This window comes from Triticum urartu, chromosome 2 (assembly GCF_003073215.2).
Source record: "Triticum urartu cultivar G1812 chromosome 2, Tu2.1, whole genome shotgun sequence".
Classification (NCBI taxonomy): Eukaryota; Viridiplantae; Streptophyta; class Magnoliopsida; order Poales; family Poaceae; genus Triticum; species Triticum urartu.
In genome coordinates, this window is record NC_053023.1 from 491,372,644 (window position 1) to 491,388,082 (window position 15,439).

The 15,439-nt window shown below is 44.7% G+C and overlaps 1 protein-coding gene across 1 annotated transcript; it reads right to left on the minus strand.

The window, feature by feature from the left end:
- Nucleotides 1-1,541: 1,541 nt before the first annotated feature.
- On the minus strand, nt 1,542-4,750 carry LOC125538135 (U-box domain-containing protein 9). The gene is made up of 2 exons (XM_048701434.1): nt 4,387-4,750; nt 1,542-3,167 (listed from the first exon to the last, which is right to left on the minus strand). Exons 1-2 carry the CDS (start codon nt 4,666-4,668, stop codon nt 2,067-2,069), a joined length of 1,383 nt encoding a protein of 460 aa, XP_048557391.1. The 5' UTR covers nt 4,669-4,750; the 3' UTR covers nt 1,542-2,066.
- Between the last annotated feature and the right edge of the window lie 10,689 nt (nt 4,751-15,439).

Below are 15,439 nucleotides of genomic sequence, written 5' to 3' on the forward strand. Positions count from 1 at the left end.
ATCCTGGAGGCCTTCCGGACGGTGATGAAGAGTGGCTCGTCTTGAAGCCTCCTCGCCTCCTCAGGTTGTCTACTAACAAATGTTGCGAGTGTTGGGTCCAGGTCTAGATCTTCCATGAGCAGATGGTGCTGGGGAGGGGCTGAGACTACTTCTGTCAAAGCACAAGATCGTCCCCAATGACTTGCTTGCCTTGAGGCTGTCTGGCCTAAGCTTCAAGGCGCAGATCCATAGCACCTCCACCTCCACCTCCACCATGTGTAGGATCAGGTGCCAAAAGCACTGCTGCCAGGGCGACATCCATCATGCTCTTCCTCATGTCTAGTTAGTTGTTAAACTTCTTGTCAGTTTGGGTGCATTGTTTTGAACTTGTCATGGATTTGCCGTCAAAGTGTATATTTTGCCCAGGGATCAACACCTTGGGGTTGTGCAGGGGCATCCCATCTTTAAACCTACGTGGTAGTGTTTAATCCATCGTATGCATTATTAAATTGAGTGTTAATGGTCTATAAGTAGTGTTAATTGTGTTGTGTTGCACACAACCAAACAACTGTGGTTACGCCAGCTGGCGAAAGGGGGATGTGCTGCAAGGCGATTAAGTTGGGTAACGCCAGGGTTTTCCCAGTCACGACGTTGTAAAACGACGGCCAGTGAATTGTAATACGACTCACTATAGGGCGAATTCGCTCAACCAGGCCCAGTTGGGTCACACATGCAAGGGGCCGAAAAACAGTGCATGATACCAAACGCGCCCATGATGCCATCTACAAGCACATTTGTCGGCAACTTAATGCAGCAACACAGGTTCTAGGTAAACCATGTATGAACTTAGTGGTCTTTTTGTTTTTATTTCTGCTCCGAAGTGTATCCGGGAGACCCTATGTAATAGTATGTTTGTTTAATCAACAAAATACCAACGTTCTCTGAAAACGGAGAGCAGCAGCTGCAATCCTAAGAATTTCGCCAATCATACGGATTTGCGTTTTCAATGGTCTTAAACTGGACAAACATCATGTGTAACAATCAATCTATACAAAAATGGAGTTCGGAAATAGAGAAATAATCATACGGATTTGTGATTTCAATGGTCTCAAACTGGAGCTACAAGCCTACAAACATCATGTGTAACAATCAACCTATACAAAAATGGAGTTCTGAAAAGGAGAAACAATAAGTGGTATCTTTCTGTTAAACCAAAGTGCTGTAAACTACTCCCTCCGTTCACAAATATAAGATGTTTTGATTATCTCAATATGGACTACATACAGGAGGATGAGTGAACAAACACACTAAAACATGTCTACATGTGTCCGATCCAGAAAACGTTAGAACATCTTATATTTGTGAATGGAGGGAGTACATAACAGGAAACATATCTCACAAGCATAAATTATTCATTAAATTGTTTTCTTCATTGCAGGTTACCATTCACACTACCAGACCGCAACCAAAAAGTCCAAACAGCAAGATTTCTGCAAGTGATATTGGCACACCTGACAAAAGGATTTGCTGCTGTTGTACGTAAGCCATAACTGCTTCTCTCGCAATCTGAAATCGCTGATTACACGATATCAGAAGATTTAAGGAGATTTAAGATAGTCTACAATGCCCCCGAACATGTTCTGATTATTTGACACTTGACAGTACTATCTAGCAGCCAATGGTAGTTTTCTACTATAATAGGTTTAAATGTTTTTCTTGGAAGGAGATTTAAAGTGATATCCTCAATTGTATAAAAAACTGACTAATGGAGGCTGGCAGGGGGTGTTACAGCTAGAGAGATTCTTAGTATGAAAGAAAAGAACCAAGGAAACAAAATATTAGTTCTCCCCATTCCGCAAATACTACTCTGGGGAAAGCCTTACCTTGGACATTCCGGGGGAAATTCACGAAGCTATATTTTTCAAATGAACAAGAGCTGCCTGTTCCAGTGAGAAAACCCTTTAGCACTAGCTTTGCATCTATACAATGCCTATATACTGAAAAGGAAGATGGCTCTGTATGTATCTCAATATGTACACCAACTGAACATCCTCCTTGTTCCTGCAGCTACATCTCTGTTGCCGATCCTAACAAGAACTATGCCTGTTGTGCATGTGGATGGTTTTTGTTTTCTTCATCATCTCCAGGATGGCGGCAGCCTTCCTCCTTGCTCTTGGAGTCCCATTCTGTGCAAGAGAAGCCAGTGAGCCATTTGTATTCTCGTCTGCCTCGATCTCTTTCAGCTTTGCCCTATTGTACATACAGATTGAGAAGAGGACTACCGCCGCGTTCTCTTTGCTGCGCTTGCACTCACTCTCCCTCATTGCTTGGAGCATACAAGTGGCACCACCAAACTCTATCATGAGCTCTACCATGTCATAGTTGCTTGACAATAAAGCAAGTATAGCCAAGAATTCCTCAACAAGAGACTGATCACCGATGGCTCTGATTGCCACATCGACGATCCCACTCCTTGTAGCTATTGATCTGTTCTCATGGAGCATACAAAGATTGAAAATAGCTGATGCCGCATCTTTCTTTGCTATGATGCTGCCATGTTCAAGAAGATCAATCAAAGGTTCAATTGCCCCCAACTCACCAATCTTCTCCTTGTTGGAGTCAAGAGCGGACAGAGTGAAGATGGCAGCTGCCGAATTGCTGCGGCTCCCCATGTCTCCTGATTTTAGTGCCCATATGAGAAACGGGATTGCTTCTGGGTCATCTCCAATTATTTTCTTATTACTATCATGTAGTGAAAAGTTGAGAATTATAGTCACCATGTCCTCCACTACTTGTGGATCATTTTGTAATCCTGGGTTAGAAAACCGTGCAAAGGTCATTTGTGATATGGAATCTGGCCTCTCTTCTAAAACAGCTCTAAACTCACTGCTACGCTTGGTAAGGAGCCGAAGACCCTTAATTGCTTGCTTCCGTTCAGTACTGTTTGATGATGAAGTTATCTTGTTGAATATTTCATCAAATGTTCTTTGCTCACTGTTGCAAATATGATCTTCCTCCTGTTTCTCAAGTGGTGAAAGGGCAAACCCATTCTCTGTGCACCACTCTGCTATCAGGCTCCGGATGAGGAGGTTAGGAATGAGAGTTGTGTTTAAGAGCACTTGCTGGGTCTGCGGGCACATCTGGTTCCCTGCACTAAACCACTCCGCGATGTAACGACGATCATAGGTCTGCATTGGAGGAAGATCAATGGGTCATATATTTTTTTAACTAAACACATAAGGTCTCACAAAGACTGATGAATGTACTAGAGATTTTTTTTAATCTAGATGTTGTAACATATATGTCAGCTATTTATTTTCCTTGAGACTTCCAGTCAAAATTGTCCCTATATGAAACATGAATACTTCCCTCGATGCTCATAAAATTCAAAACGTGCCAACAATGTGAACTGCATTTACTTTTGGTTGGTCCAAAGATGAATGAGTTGAAGAATTCACACTAAATCTAGCATTGGGGAACAGCTATAGTACAGACATGGTATAATATGTCACATATCCAACACCCATGTGGCGTCAATGTGAAAAGGCATCTTAAGTCACATGCTTCACATGGTCAAAGCCTGAAGTTTCTAGGGATAAAATATCCTAAAATATTATTGTTTACTGAACTTCTGGGGGAAAATTGCATTGCAATTTGGGTGATACCTACTGAATAAGTATTACATGGGAACAAAATTCACTTCTAACAATGATTCAAATCCACATGTTTCACATGTAAGAAATCACCAATTACATGAGTTGAATGAAATAAGATCTTACTCTACAGCTTTTGAATATTTTATGTAATTGTGATTGCAATGAAACAAATAGATGTGAAATTTGCAGTTCTTCCATTCACACACCCCATCATTCATCAAACCATAATAATCCATATATGTACTGTTAATTATGCTGGGATGCAACAAAAAGTAATCAGAATATGTACCGTTAATTAATCGTACAAAATAATCCAAATATAAGCAGAGCTGCCACTACGCAGTATTATATAAGATCCTAATCTTCAGAAACCTGAATATACAATTGTGACATCCGCAGATGTTCAACTCACACAGTGCAAGCATTTTGCTTTCGATCCAATCCAAAGCATGGATGCCGCTGATAAAAAAATTATATTGAAGCTGAACAATGTGTTTAACTGTTCCGATTATGGTGATACATTCCGGCGATTCGCACCCGGAATGAAGATTCAGGAACAGTAAATAAGTGATCACATTTATGTCCAATAACTGAAAGTTTTAAACCATAACGATAGGAAATCCTGAGCACCGACATTTGCTGCCAGGAGTCAAAAGAACATCAAGAAAACCGCATATGAACGAACACAATGGTGAATCCAAAATAACAAGGAACACCCCGAAATTAGCAAAAGAAGCGCGCCGGTCCTCACCTGCCCAGACTCGACGACGACGGGATCCCTCATGATCTTAGACGAGATCGGGCACAAGAACTGCGCGGGCACGGACTCCGCCTCGTTCGCGGATCGAGTCTCCTCTCCGCGGGCACCCTTTCGGCTCCCGCCGACTTGCGCCTCCCTGAGCGCTGCGAGAGCCGCGGCCGCCTCGTCGAACGCCTCAGCGCCGGCACCACCGGCGGTGATGGTGGCCACGAGTCTCCGCAGCCGTCTTCGTAGCGCCGCAGCCTCCTCCTCCGCCGCCGGCGGCTTGGCCATTTCTGGGGGAAGGCGTGGGATGCGTGCGCCGAGCCGCTGGGTTGGGAGAGACGGGTGGGAGGTTTTAATTAACTAGCGGGTTTCTGTGTAGGCCCGTTGCCGCCCCGGCTTTGCCACGTGTGCTGTGCGGATACTTTACTGTAAAATGCTGTGCTCAGTAAACGGTTGGTGGACAAGACGACCTGGCTAGCGAGTCGGTACCGACTACCGTATGGTCCACGACGCTGGTAACCGGCCTGAGCACATCGAATGCGAGCATCAACGCCATCTCCAACCCTACCCTGCAAATTTGCTTCGCTTTTGTCTTTGTGGACACAGATACAAAAGCTGACCATCTAACATTGTCGGCATATATTTTAATTATTATTTAAATTAAACGGATGAAATTCATGTAAACACGATGGATTTTATGTAAATCGAAACATGGCAGATTTCATGTAAATCGAACAAAATTCATTACATTTCAAATATTTTTTGTATAACCCGAACGAAATTTATTTTATGTTTTCATATAAATCGAACTAAATCCTACTCTAAACCTAATCTAAGATCATCAGCGGGCATTCCTCATGTCCGGCCATGAGCCCAAAGAACTGAAACTCCGGCTATTGCCTTCGCCTTCTCCGGTTCCGCCTCGACGCTCTCCGGCTTCGCCTCCAGAGCCCCCGGAAGTGAAATTGTCTGCCTCCACATCGCCCTCATGCGGCTAATCGGCCGACGATATTCAGCCCACCAAGCTTGGCTTCAACGGGGAGGGGAAGAGCGGCGACCTTCTTGGGACCCAAACGACGACGACCTACCATGCACTACTCTTCCTCGCTGCTCGCAGCACCTCATGGCGGCGGGGCGCGGCCGGGCCGAAGCTGGCGATGTCCTCATCGTTGTCACTCTTGCCCCACACCTCATCCGTCGCCTTGTCAAATTCCCTGTAGGCGGCCGCCAATTCCGCCCGATGGAGGCGGTACCGCCAGCGGTCATGACGGATCTCGCGGGTGGAGTGGTAGGAGTCGACCAGTGCCTCCTGCTCCGCCACATCCATGTTTGACATGATGGTCGTGCCTGCAGCGAGTTGCTCCTCCGCACGCTGGTGCTCCTTGAGGAGGGCGAGGTTGTAGGCCTAGTTGACCTATGTTGTCGGAACTTGTCCTCCTGCTCCTCCTGCAGCATGTCCGTGTAGTGTGCACGAGCCTCGCCAATGGTGAGGCCGGCATGCACCGGCGAGGAGGGTGGCACCGGCTCGTCCTCCATTGGGGCGTCGTCGACCTCCATCTCAGCCATTTCCTTCTTTTGCTCTGAGGAAAGGGTGTCCCAAAGGGCTTTGGAGCATGAGGAGGCCATGGAGGGTGTAGTGCAGAGAGGAAAAAGGATTGGAGGAGGATGGTTGTGGCTATGGTCGGGGCTGGGGTTTATATAGCGGGTGGATGGCAATGAGCCACAGTGCTGTGGTTAATGGTGGGTGGCAGACGGACGGACGAGTGATGTCGGAGTGGGTTCCTCGGCAACCGCGTATGTTTACTTAAGGGAGGCGGATGGCGTTTGAATGCGGAGGGACATCGTGTGTACCAAGAAGCGGCGTGGGCGGCGCTATTAGCCGGTGCGTCGCTTTAATGCCAGGAGTAGTGAGAGGTCGCGTCCACTCTGGCCGGGCATGAATACGACACTGACGCTCTGGAGCGGCGCTGACCATTTCGGGCGTGAAGAAAGCGCGGGCGAGGGAGGGGTTAATGGTGGACTAGCACAGTCAAACATGGGCGTGGAAGTGGTCCCGACGCCCGCAAAGCTCCCCTCCCCACTTTGTCTCCGGATTGCAGGAAAAAACACGTTTGGACTGTCAAGCGGACCGATACAGGCCCGCGTTGGAGGGCACAACATGTCGAGACCGCGCGGTTCGGACGGTTTGCGGGTGGTTTGAGGGTCGGCGTTGGAGATGCCTTAATACAAGAAACGGTCATCCAACTGTGTATCACAGATGTTCGAAAACATTTCAAAATAATTTTAAACAAATCAGATGGTTTTCATGCAAGCCAGACGATTTTCATTTAAACCGAACCAAATTCATGACATTTTTTAAATATATTTCATCAAATAGAAGTTAACCTAGTATAAATCTTTGTCGGCATCCATCCAAGTCATTGTTGTTCCCCATGTCCAATATCTTCACCCACCGTGAGCTCCGGGAAGTGAAGTCGCAGGTCATCGGCGAGGAAGAGTAAGACATGGGACACGAAAGGCCCCACATGGGATATGAACCCCTCTGTCTCCATTGCCCTACTCTTTCTCATTGGGAGTCTACGGCAAGAACGTTGCCGGTGGAGATGAGGTCCACGATAGCCATGGACGGGTCAGCCTCGTGGTTGTAGCGGTTCGGCACGAATGACAAAGACTTGCTGACGTGTTCGTCCGTGATCGCTGATGACCCACAACTATACGGGATCAATCGTAGTCCTTTTGATAAGTAAGAGTGTCACACCCAATGAGAAGCTGAAGGAATTAATAAACGGTTTTCAGCATGGTATTCTCTACAAGTGTTATAGAACAGTTGTGACAGATAGTTTGATAGCAAGATAATTCCAAGTAACAACCAAAGTAGCAAGGTGCAGCAAGGTGCCCAATATTTTTATTGCAAAGGATAAGATGGAAGTACTTCTTATAGTGATTAAAACATTCTCGAGGACACACGAGAATTTCGTCTAGTTACTTTCGCCAAGATTCATTGACTCGCATTCACTGCTTTGATAAGTTGTTATGTGTGTGGACTAGAGCTAAGGTGTTGTTCTTACTTGAACAAACAACCTACTTATGATTACCCCCTCCCGCGACCATCCGCAACTAGAAGAGAAGGATTAAGATAAATCTAACCATAACATTAAACATATGGATCCAAAATAGCTTCTCACGATACAACTCATAAATCGGGGTTTAGGTTTCTGTCGCCCCGCAACCCATCATCTATAAACTAATTCCGCAATGCCTTCCCCTAGGCACAAACATGGTAATGTGTCATGTAGTAGACGTTCACACGACACTAGTAGAGGAAGAACAACATAACACATCATCAAAATATTGAACAAAAATCAATTTCACATGATTACTTATAACAAGACTTCTCCCATGTCCTCAAGAACAAATGTAACTACTCACAGATCATATTCATGTTCATGATCAAAGGAGATAAACATATGATTAACAATCTGAACATATAATCTTCCACCAAGTAAACCAACTAGCATCAACTAGAAGATGTAATCAACACTACTAGCAACCCACGGGTACCAATATGAGGTTTGAGGCAAAGATTAGATACAAGAGATGAACTAGGGTTTGGAGATGAGATGGTGATGGTGAAGATGTCGATGGAGATGAGTCCACCCACGATGAGAGGGGTGTTGGTGATGACGATGGCTACGATTTCCCCCTCCCGATGGGAAGTATCCCCGGTGGAATTGCTCCGCTGGAGAGCAAAAGTGCTTCTTCCTAGGTTCCGCCTCAAGACGACGGCGCTTCGTCTCGGAAGTCTTCTTCTGATTTTTTTTCTAGGGAAAATGGCTTCATATAGCAAAAGAGGGGCATCGGTGGACCTCCATGGGCCCCACAAGTGCAGGTGGCGTACCCTAGGGGGGCGCCCCCCTGAGCTCGTGGGCCCATGGACATTATTCTCTGATATCTTTTTCTTCCAGTATTTTTTATATATTCCAAAATAAATCTCCATAAGTCTTCAGGTCATTTGGACCTCTGGATAATAGCTATCTTTGTGGTAGCTCTTTTCAAGCTCAGAATTCCAGCTACTGTCAATCTCCCTCTTGTGATATAACTTGCAATTTAAGAGAGAAAAGACACTAGAATTGCATCAAAAAGTGAAGTATAACTTTAAAACAACAATAATAATAGTAGGAAAACATGATGGAAAATGGACATTTCAACTCCCCCAAGCTCATACTACGCTTGTCCTCAAGCGAATATCGAGCTCGATAATCATGACCACATATTTAGAGAGAGTGGTGTCGATAAAATAAAATATGGACAAGTAGCATCATGATCATTATTATAACAACAATTATCAATCATAAAACTTCTCATGATCAAGTAACAATTCATTCACAAGCTAAAGTGTAGGAAATAAACTTTCTTGAAAACTAACAAACTATGTTCTCGGTTATCAAAGCTATTGCAATTTACCATATTTCCAGTAAGGGTCTATGTAAGAGCTTTTGGCTAAGCAAACTTCACATACTAAACTCTCGTATAATCTTCCATGATTGCTAGTACTCAAAGCATATTTTTAGAACAAAATGTTTCAATCTGGCGCAAAGGAAGACGGGGGTTTAATATTTCACCTCCCAACTTATTTATCTTGGGGATAATGTCAACAATAATAAATCATGATTACATATATTTAAATGGATATATATGTTTGGATCATTCCCTACCACATGGTTCTTGCCAAGCAGAGAATAATTGAGATTGGAATAGGAGTAAATATTTTTGACTCTTACATGAAAGTAAATATTAAACATTGAAAGATAGGCCCTTCCCAGTCAAAAAAAGATAGGCCCTTCACAGAGGGAAGCAGAGGTTGTCATGCACTACTGCAGGATGCTGCTAACGCAACACTATGATCAGAGACCCTTCGAGAAACTGTGTGCAATGCAATAATCGCAAACGGTGCTGTATGAAAACCGTTAGAAATGTATAAAACATTTGCGATGACGGATGCATCAAACACGGTTCAAATTTTAGTTGCATGTGCGATGAAGGGCATACGGTTCAGTTCAATTAACTATTTGCGATGAGGAGGAACAAAAGAAACGGGAAGCCAGATGAAGGCGTGTGCGATACACAACATACGGTTCACTCGGATGAACTGTTTGTGATTAGGCAAAACAAAAAAACGGTCAGCTAGATCAAGGTGTGTGTGATTGAGGGCATACGCTTCGGAAGGATTAACTGTTTGCGATTAGGCAACAAAACAGAAATGGGTTAGCCAGATCAAAGTGTCTGCGATTGATGGCATACACTTCACATGGATGAACTGTTTGTGATTAGCCACAACAAACTGAAACAGTTAGATAAAATCAACGTGTGTGCGCTAGACGGGCACACACATTCTAATTAAAAGAACCATGTGCGATGGTGCTGGCATTGCCTATTGCGGTGCACCCTATGGTGCAAACGCCACATACGCGGCCGAGAAGACGTACGTGCCCACGTTACGCCTTCCGAGAATAATGCCACACTTATAACCGTCAGTAAATTTTGAGCATGCATCCCATCACAATTTTTTTAGAAGAACAGGGAGGCCGCGTCCCGTCACATTCCAAATTGCAAACCTGTTCACACCGATCAAAACCTAAACGGTTTCCCACTTCGGAGTGTATTACTATGCGGTTATAAATACTACTACTCCAAGATGACTGCACATTCCTCCTCAACTCCTCATCCACAAAAAGTAAAAAACAAACAAGTCATTCATCATCGTCCCCTTGCATCTGCCATGGCCAGCGTGAGTTCTGGGTCAAGAGATTGCCACCAGGGAGCGGCGAGCCTGGAAGTGGGAGCACGAGAGATGTCCCGCCTCGCCGCGAAAGCAGCCAATATGTCCCGCCGCACGGCCGTAGCAGCAGAGAGGTCCTGCTGCGCCGCTGAAGCAGCACAAAGAACCCGCCGCGCCGTCGAAGCAGCAGACTGGTCCGCCCGCGCCGTGGAAGCAGAAGAGATGTCTCGCCGCTCCACGAATGCGGCAGAGATGTCCTCCCGCGCCGCGGCGGCCTGGGAAAATGCCTCGCGGGCAGGCGATGACTCTTACAGACGCATGCGTGCCCTCGTCCTTAAGCAGATGGATCAGATCTTCAAGTGGGCGAGGTTGCAGGATTACCTGCAAGCCTCGTTTGAATAGTCTAACGACGTCATCTGGCAACCAAATGAGAGCAATGCGAAGCCCCGGACCGAGCACGACCTGCTGAGGGCGAAAATCGTCAGAAATGCGGAGCAGCAGGAGCAGACCACTGCCTTGTTGAAGAGGACTGGCGTCATCAGCGAGAAACTTATGGACGAGAATGCCATGCTGCGCATCGAGCGCAGAAGGCTGGTGGAGGAATACGTGGATGCTCTCAACCAGCATCTTGAGGACAAGAAAGAGCTCATCGCCGCCCGCCGCGGAGACTAGTTGTCTTCCTTCTTCTTTTGCCCCTGTGTATATCGGGCATTGCCGCATGTGTTTTTTTAATTATGTTTATAAATATGTAAGACAATTATTATCCAATGTCATCGTCCTTATATTCGTCATGCTTTCTATAAGTCGCAGTCGATGCTATATAGGTCCGTCGGATCTTACATCAAGATCCTGCAAAACTTTCTTTTCAGATTTTCATTTTTCTCTCTTAAATCTCAGTCCAGTGAGACATATAGCCACGCAGTTGAACAGGTGCTCGGGCACCATTAATGGAGACGTTGGGAGGGAGTTGCGCGGCGGTTAGCGGTCAAAAGGGCTCTCCTCCCGATGAGCACGCGCAGGGGTCTGATCGCACGCCTCCTGTACTCAAATAGCTACCCCGCACGGCACCTCCTAGCCAATAAAAAAGGGACGCGTGGCTGCAGGTAATTGGTAAGTCGAGCGCCCACAGTTTCAATAATACTTGTGTTTCCGATTTGTAACTTGACAACACTTGTTTCAAAATGACTTTCTTGATTGTTAATGTGTGCGCCTTCGCAAATCGGACAGAAAAATTACCACAGCATGTTGGTGCCATGTCATGAGATCATGCCAAGTTTCATGTTTTTCAGGTGTGTTTTGGAATTACAGGAATTAAAAAACCAAGTTTCTCAATCTTTCCGGCCGAGCCACGACGCCCAGATGTTTGAATTTCACTCTCATCTCTTGCATGGGACCTAGAAATTCACCCAAGGACACAAATGTGATTTTTCAAACAACTTTGGTGCACTGGAGCACGTGCTTGTAGTTCAATTCATCATTTTGAGGCATGTTTTGGAATTACAGAAATTAAAAAACCAAATTTCTCAATCTTTTTGGCGAAGCCACGACGCCCAGATGTTTGAATTTCACTCTCATCTCTTGCATAGGACGTAGAAATTCACCCAAGGACACACATGTGATTTTTCAAACAACTTTGGAGCATCGGAGCCTGTGCTTGTAGTTCAAATTTGAATTATGCACATTAAATGCCCAGAAACCCAATTAATGTATAAAAAAAGGCAAAACGAGCTCGGAATAATTCCAAAATTTAGCATGGTACTTCTATTTGGTCTAATCTCGCTATGTATAAAATTAAGGCGGGAGAAGGCAGTGTACGTATGTCATTTCGCACACAGAGGTGACACGTTCGTTTTCGGAACCACGAGCCTTCTTGAGGGAAGCTCCGGTTTGCAAGAAGCTTACACCAAAGCTTGTCCCAATTCGGCCAAAAACAATTATCGCACCATGTTGGTGCCATGTCATGACACCATGCCAAGTTTCATGATTTTCAGGCATGTTTTGGAATTACAGGAATTAAAAAACCAAGTTTCTCAACTTTTTGGCCGAGCCACGACACTCAGATGTTTGAATTTCACTCCCATCTCTTGCATGGGACCTAGAAATTCACCCAAGGACACATGTGATTTTTCAAACAACTTTGGTGCACTGGAGCCTGTGCTTGTAGTTCAAATTTGAATTATGCACATTAAATGCCCAAAACCTCAATTAATGTATAAAAAAGGCAAAACGAGCCCGGAATAATTCGAAAATTCAGCACGGTACTTCTATTTGGTCTAATCTGGCTGTGTAAAAAAATTAAGGCGGGAGAAGGCAGTGTACGTATGTCGTTTTGCACACGAGGTGACATGTTCCCTCTCGGAACCACGATCCTTCTTGAAGGAAGCTCCGGTTTCCAAGAAGCTTACACCAAAGCTTGTCCCAATTCGGCCAAAAAATTACGGCAACATGTTGGTGTCATGTCATGAGACCATGCCAAGTTTCATGATTTTCAGGCGTGTTTTGGAATTACATGAATTAGAAAATCAAGTTTCTCAATTTTTCCGGCCGAGCCGCGACGCCCAGAAGTTTGAATTTCACTCCCATCTCTTGCATTGGACGTAGAAATTCACCCAAGGACACACATGTGATTTTTCAAACCACTTTGGTGCACTGGAGCCTGTGCTTGCAGTTCGAATTTGAATTATGCACATTAAATGCCCAGAAACTCAATTAATGTATAAAAAAGGCGAAACGAGCCCGGAATAATTCCAAAATTTAGCACGGTACCTCTATTTGGTCTAATCTAGCTGTGTAAAAAAATAAGGTGGGAGAAGGCAGCATTTGTATGTCATTTCGCACATGTAGGTGACACGTTCCCTCTCAGAACCACGAGCCTTTTTGAGGGAAGCTCTGGTTTGCAAGAAGCCTACACCAAAGCTTGTCCCAATTTGGCCAAAAAATTACCGCAACATATTGGTGCCATGTCATGACACCATTCCAAGTTTCAAGATTTTTAGACGTGTTCTGGAATTATTGGAATTAAAAAACCAAGTTTTTCAATCTTTTCGGCCGAGCCACGACGCTCAGATGTTTGAGTTTCACTCCCATCTCTTGCATGGGACCTAGAAATTCACCCAAGGACACACATGTGATTTTTCAAACAACTTTGGTGCACTAGAGCCTGTGCTTGTAGTTCAAATTTGAATTATGCACATTAAATGTCCAGAAACCCAATTAATGTATAAAAAAAGCCAAACGAACATAGAATAATTCCAAAATTTAGCACGATACTTCTAGTTGGTCTAATCTGCGTGTGTAAAAAAATTAAGGCGGGAGAAGGCAGTGTACGTATGTCGTTTCGCACACTGAGGTGACACGTTCCCTCTCGGAACCACGATCCTTCTTGAGGGAAGCTCCGGTTTGCAAAAAGCTTACACCAAAGCTTGTCCCAATTCGGCCAAAAAATTACGGCAACATGTTGGTGCCATGTCATGAGACCATGCCAAGTTTCATGATTTTCAGGCGTGTTTTGGAATTACATAAATTAAAAAACCAAGTTTCTCAATATTTCCGGCTGAGCCACGATGCCCAGAAGTTTGATTTTCACTCCCATCTCTTGCATGAGACCTAGAAATTCACCCAAGGACACACGTGATTTTTCAAACCACTTTGGTGCACTGGAGCCTGTGCTTGTAGTTCGAATTTGAATTATGCACATTAAATGCCCAGAAACTCAATTAATGTATAAAAAGGCAAAACGAGCCCAGAATAATTTCCAAAATTTAGCACGGTACTTCTATTTGGTCTAATCTGGCCATGTAAAAAATTAAGGTGGGAGAAGGCAGTATACGTATGTCATTTCGCACACGGAGGTGACACGTTCCCTCTCGGAACCACGAGCCTTCTTGAGGGAAGCTCCGGTTTGCAAGAAGCCTACACCAAAGCTTGTCCCAATTCGACCAAAAAATTACCGCAGCATATTGGTGCCATGTCATGACACCATTCCAAGTTTCATGATTTTCAGACGTGTTTTGGAATTACAGGAATGAAAAAACCAAGTTTTTCAATCTTTTTGGCCGAGCCACGACGCCCAGATGTTTGAATTTCACTCCCATCTCTTGCATGGGACCTAGAAAATCACCCAAGGACACACATGTGATTTTTCAAACAACTTTGGTGCACTGAAGCCTGTGCTTGTAGTTCAAATTTGAATTATGCACATTAAATGCACAGAAACTCAATTAATGTATAAAAAAGGCCAAACGAACACAGAATAATTCCAAAATTTAGCACGATACTTATATTTGGTCTAATCTGCGTGTGTAAAAAAATTAAGGCGGGAGAAGGCAGTGTACATATGTCGTTTTGCACACTGAGGTGACACGTTCCCTCTCGGAACCAGGAGCCTTCTTGAGGGAAGCTCTGGTTTGCAAGATGCTTACACCAAAGCTTGTCCCAATTCGGCCAAAAAATTTACCGCACCATGTTGGTGCCATGTCATGACACCATGCCAAGTTTCATGATTTTCAGCCATGTTTTTGGATTTACGGGAATTAAAAAAAACCAAGTTTCTCGATCATTCCGGCCGAGCCACGACACCCAGATGTTTGAATTTTATTCCCATTTCTTGCATGGGACCTATAAATTCACCCAAAGACACACATGTGATTTTTCAGCAAACTTTGGTGCATTGGAGCATGTGCTTGTAGTTCAAATTTGAATTATGCACATTAAATGCCCAAAAACTCAATTAATGCATAAAAATGCCAAACGAACCTGGAATAATTCCAAAATTTAAAGATGACACTCATGTACTAGTTGCGTGTTCACTGTACGTAAATGTTCTAGCAATACAAACACCATCCTTTCCCTCCGTAACACCATTTTGTCTTTCAAAACATAATGAAAAAATCAGGTATACCACAAACAGTTTGCTAGAAAGAATCGTGTGGGATGCGATATAAAATATCTTGGCGCACCATCTTGTCTGGCTTACGCAGGAAGCTTCGTCGTCTACAGTCCACCGCCCCCACTTGAACCACACTTGCGCGCCAGTTTCTCATGGCACCGAGCGATTTTTTTTGCCACTTTGGAAATATTAATCTCCCCTCCCCCTCCTTCCTACCAAAAGCCACATTTCCACCGTTCCTCCTTGCTTTCCATGTTCAAACCTTCACTGCTGCTTACTGGCAGCTCAGCCTCCTCGCCGGCGACCCTTCTTCTTGCAACGCCGCCTCCTCGCCGGCGACCCTTCTTCTTGCAGCGCCGCCTCCTCCCCGGCAACCCTTCTTCTTGTTGTGC

Bases quoted from the DNA above. Each gene is read 5' to 3' on its own strand.
- LOC125538135 (XM_048701434.1), bottom strand. From the start codon at position 4,668: ATGGCCAAGCCGCCGGCGGCGGAGGAGGAGGCTGCGGCGCTACGAAGA. The intron at 3,168-4,386 runs GTGAGGACCGGC...CCTCCAATGCAG, and splicing joins TCGTCGTCGAGTCTGGGCAG to ACCTATGATCGTCGTTACAT.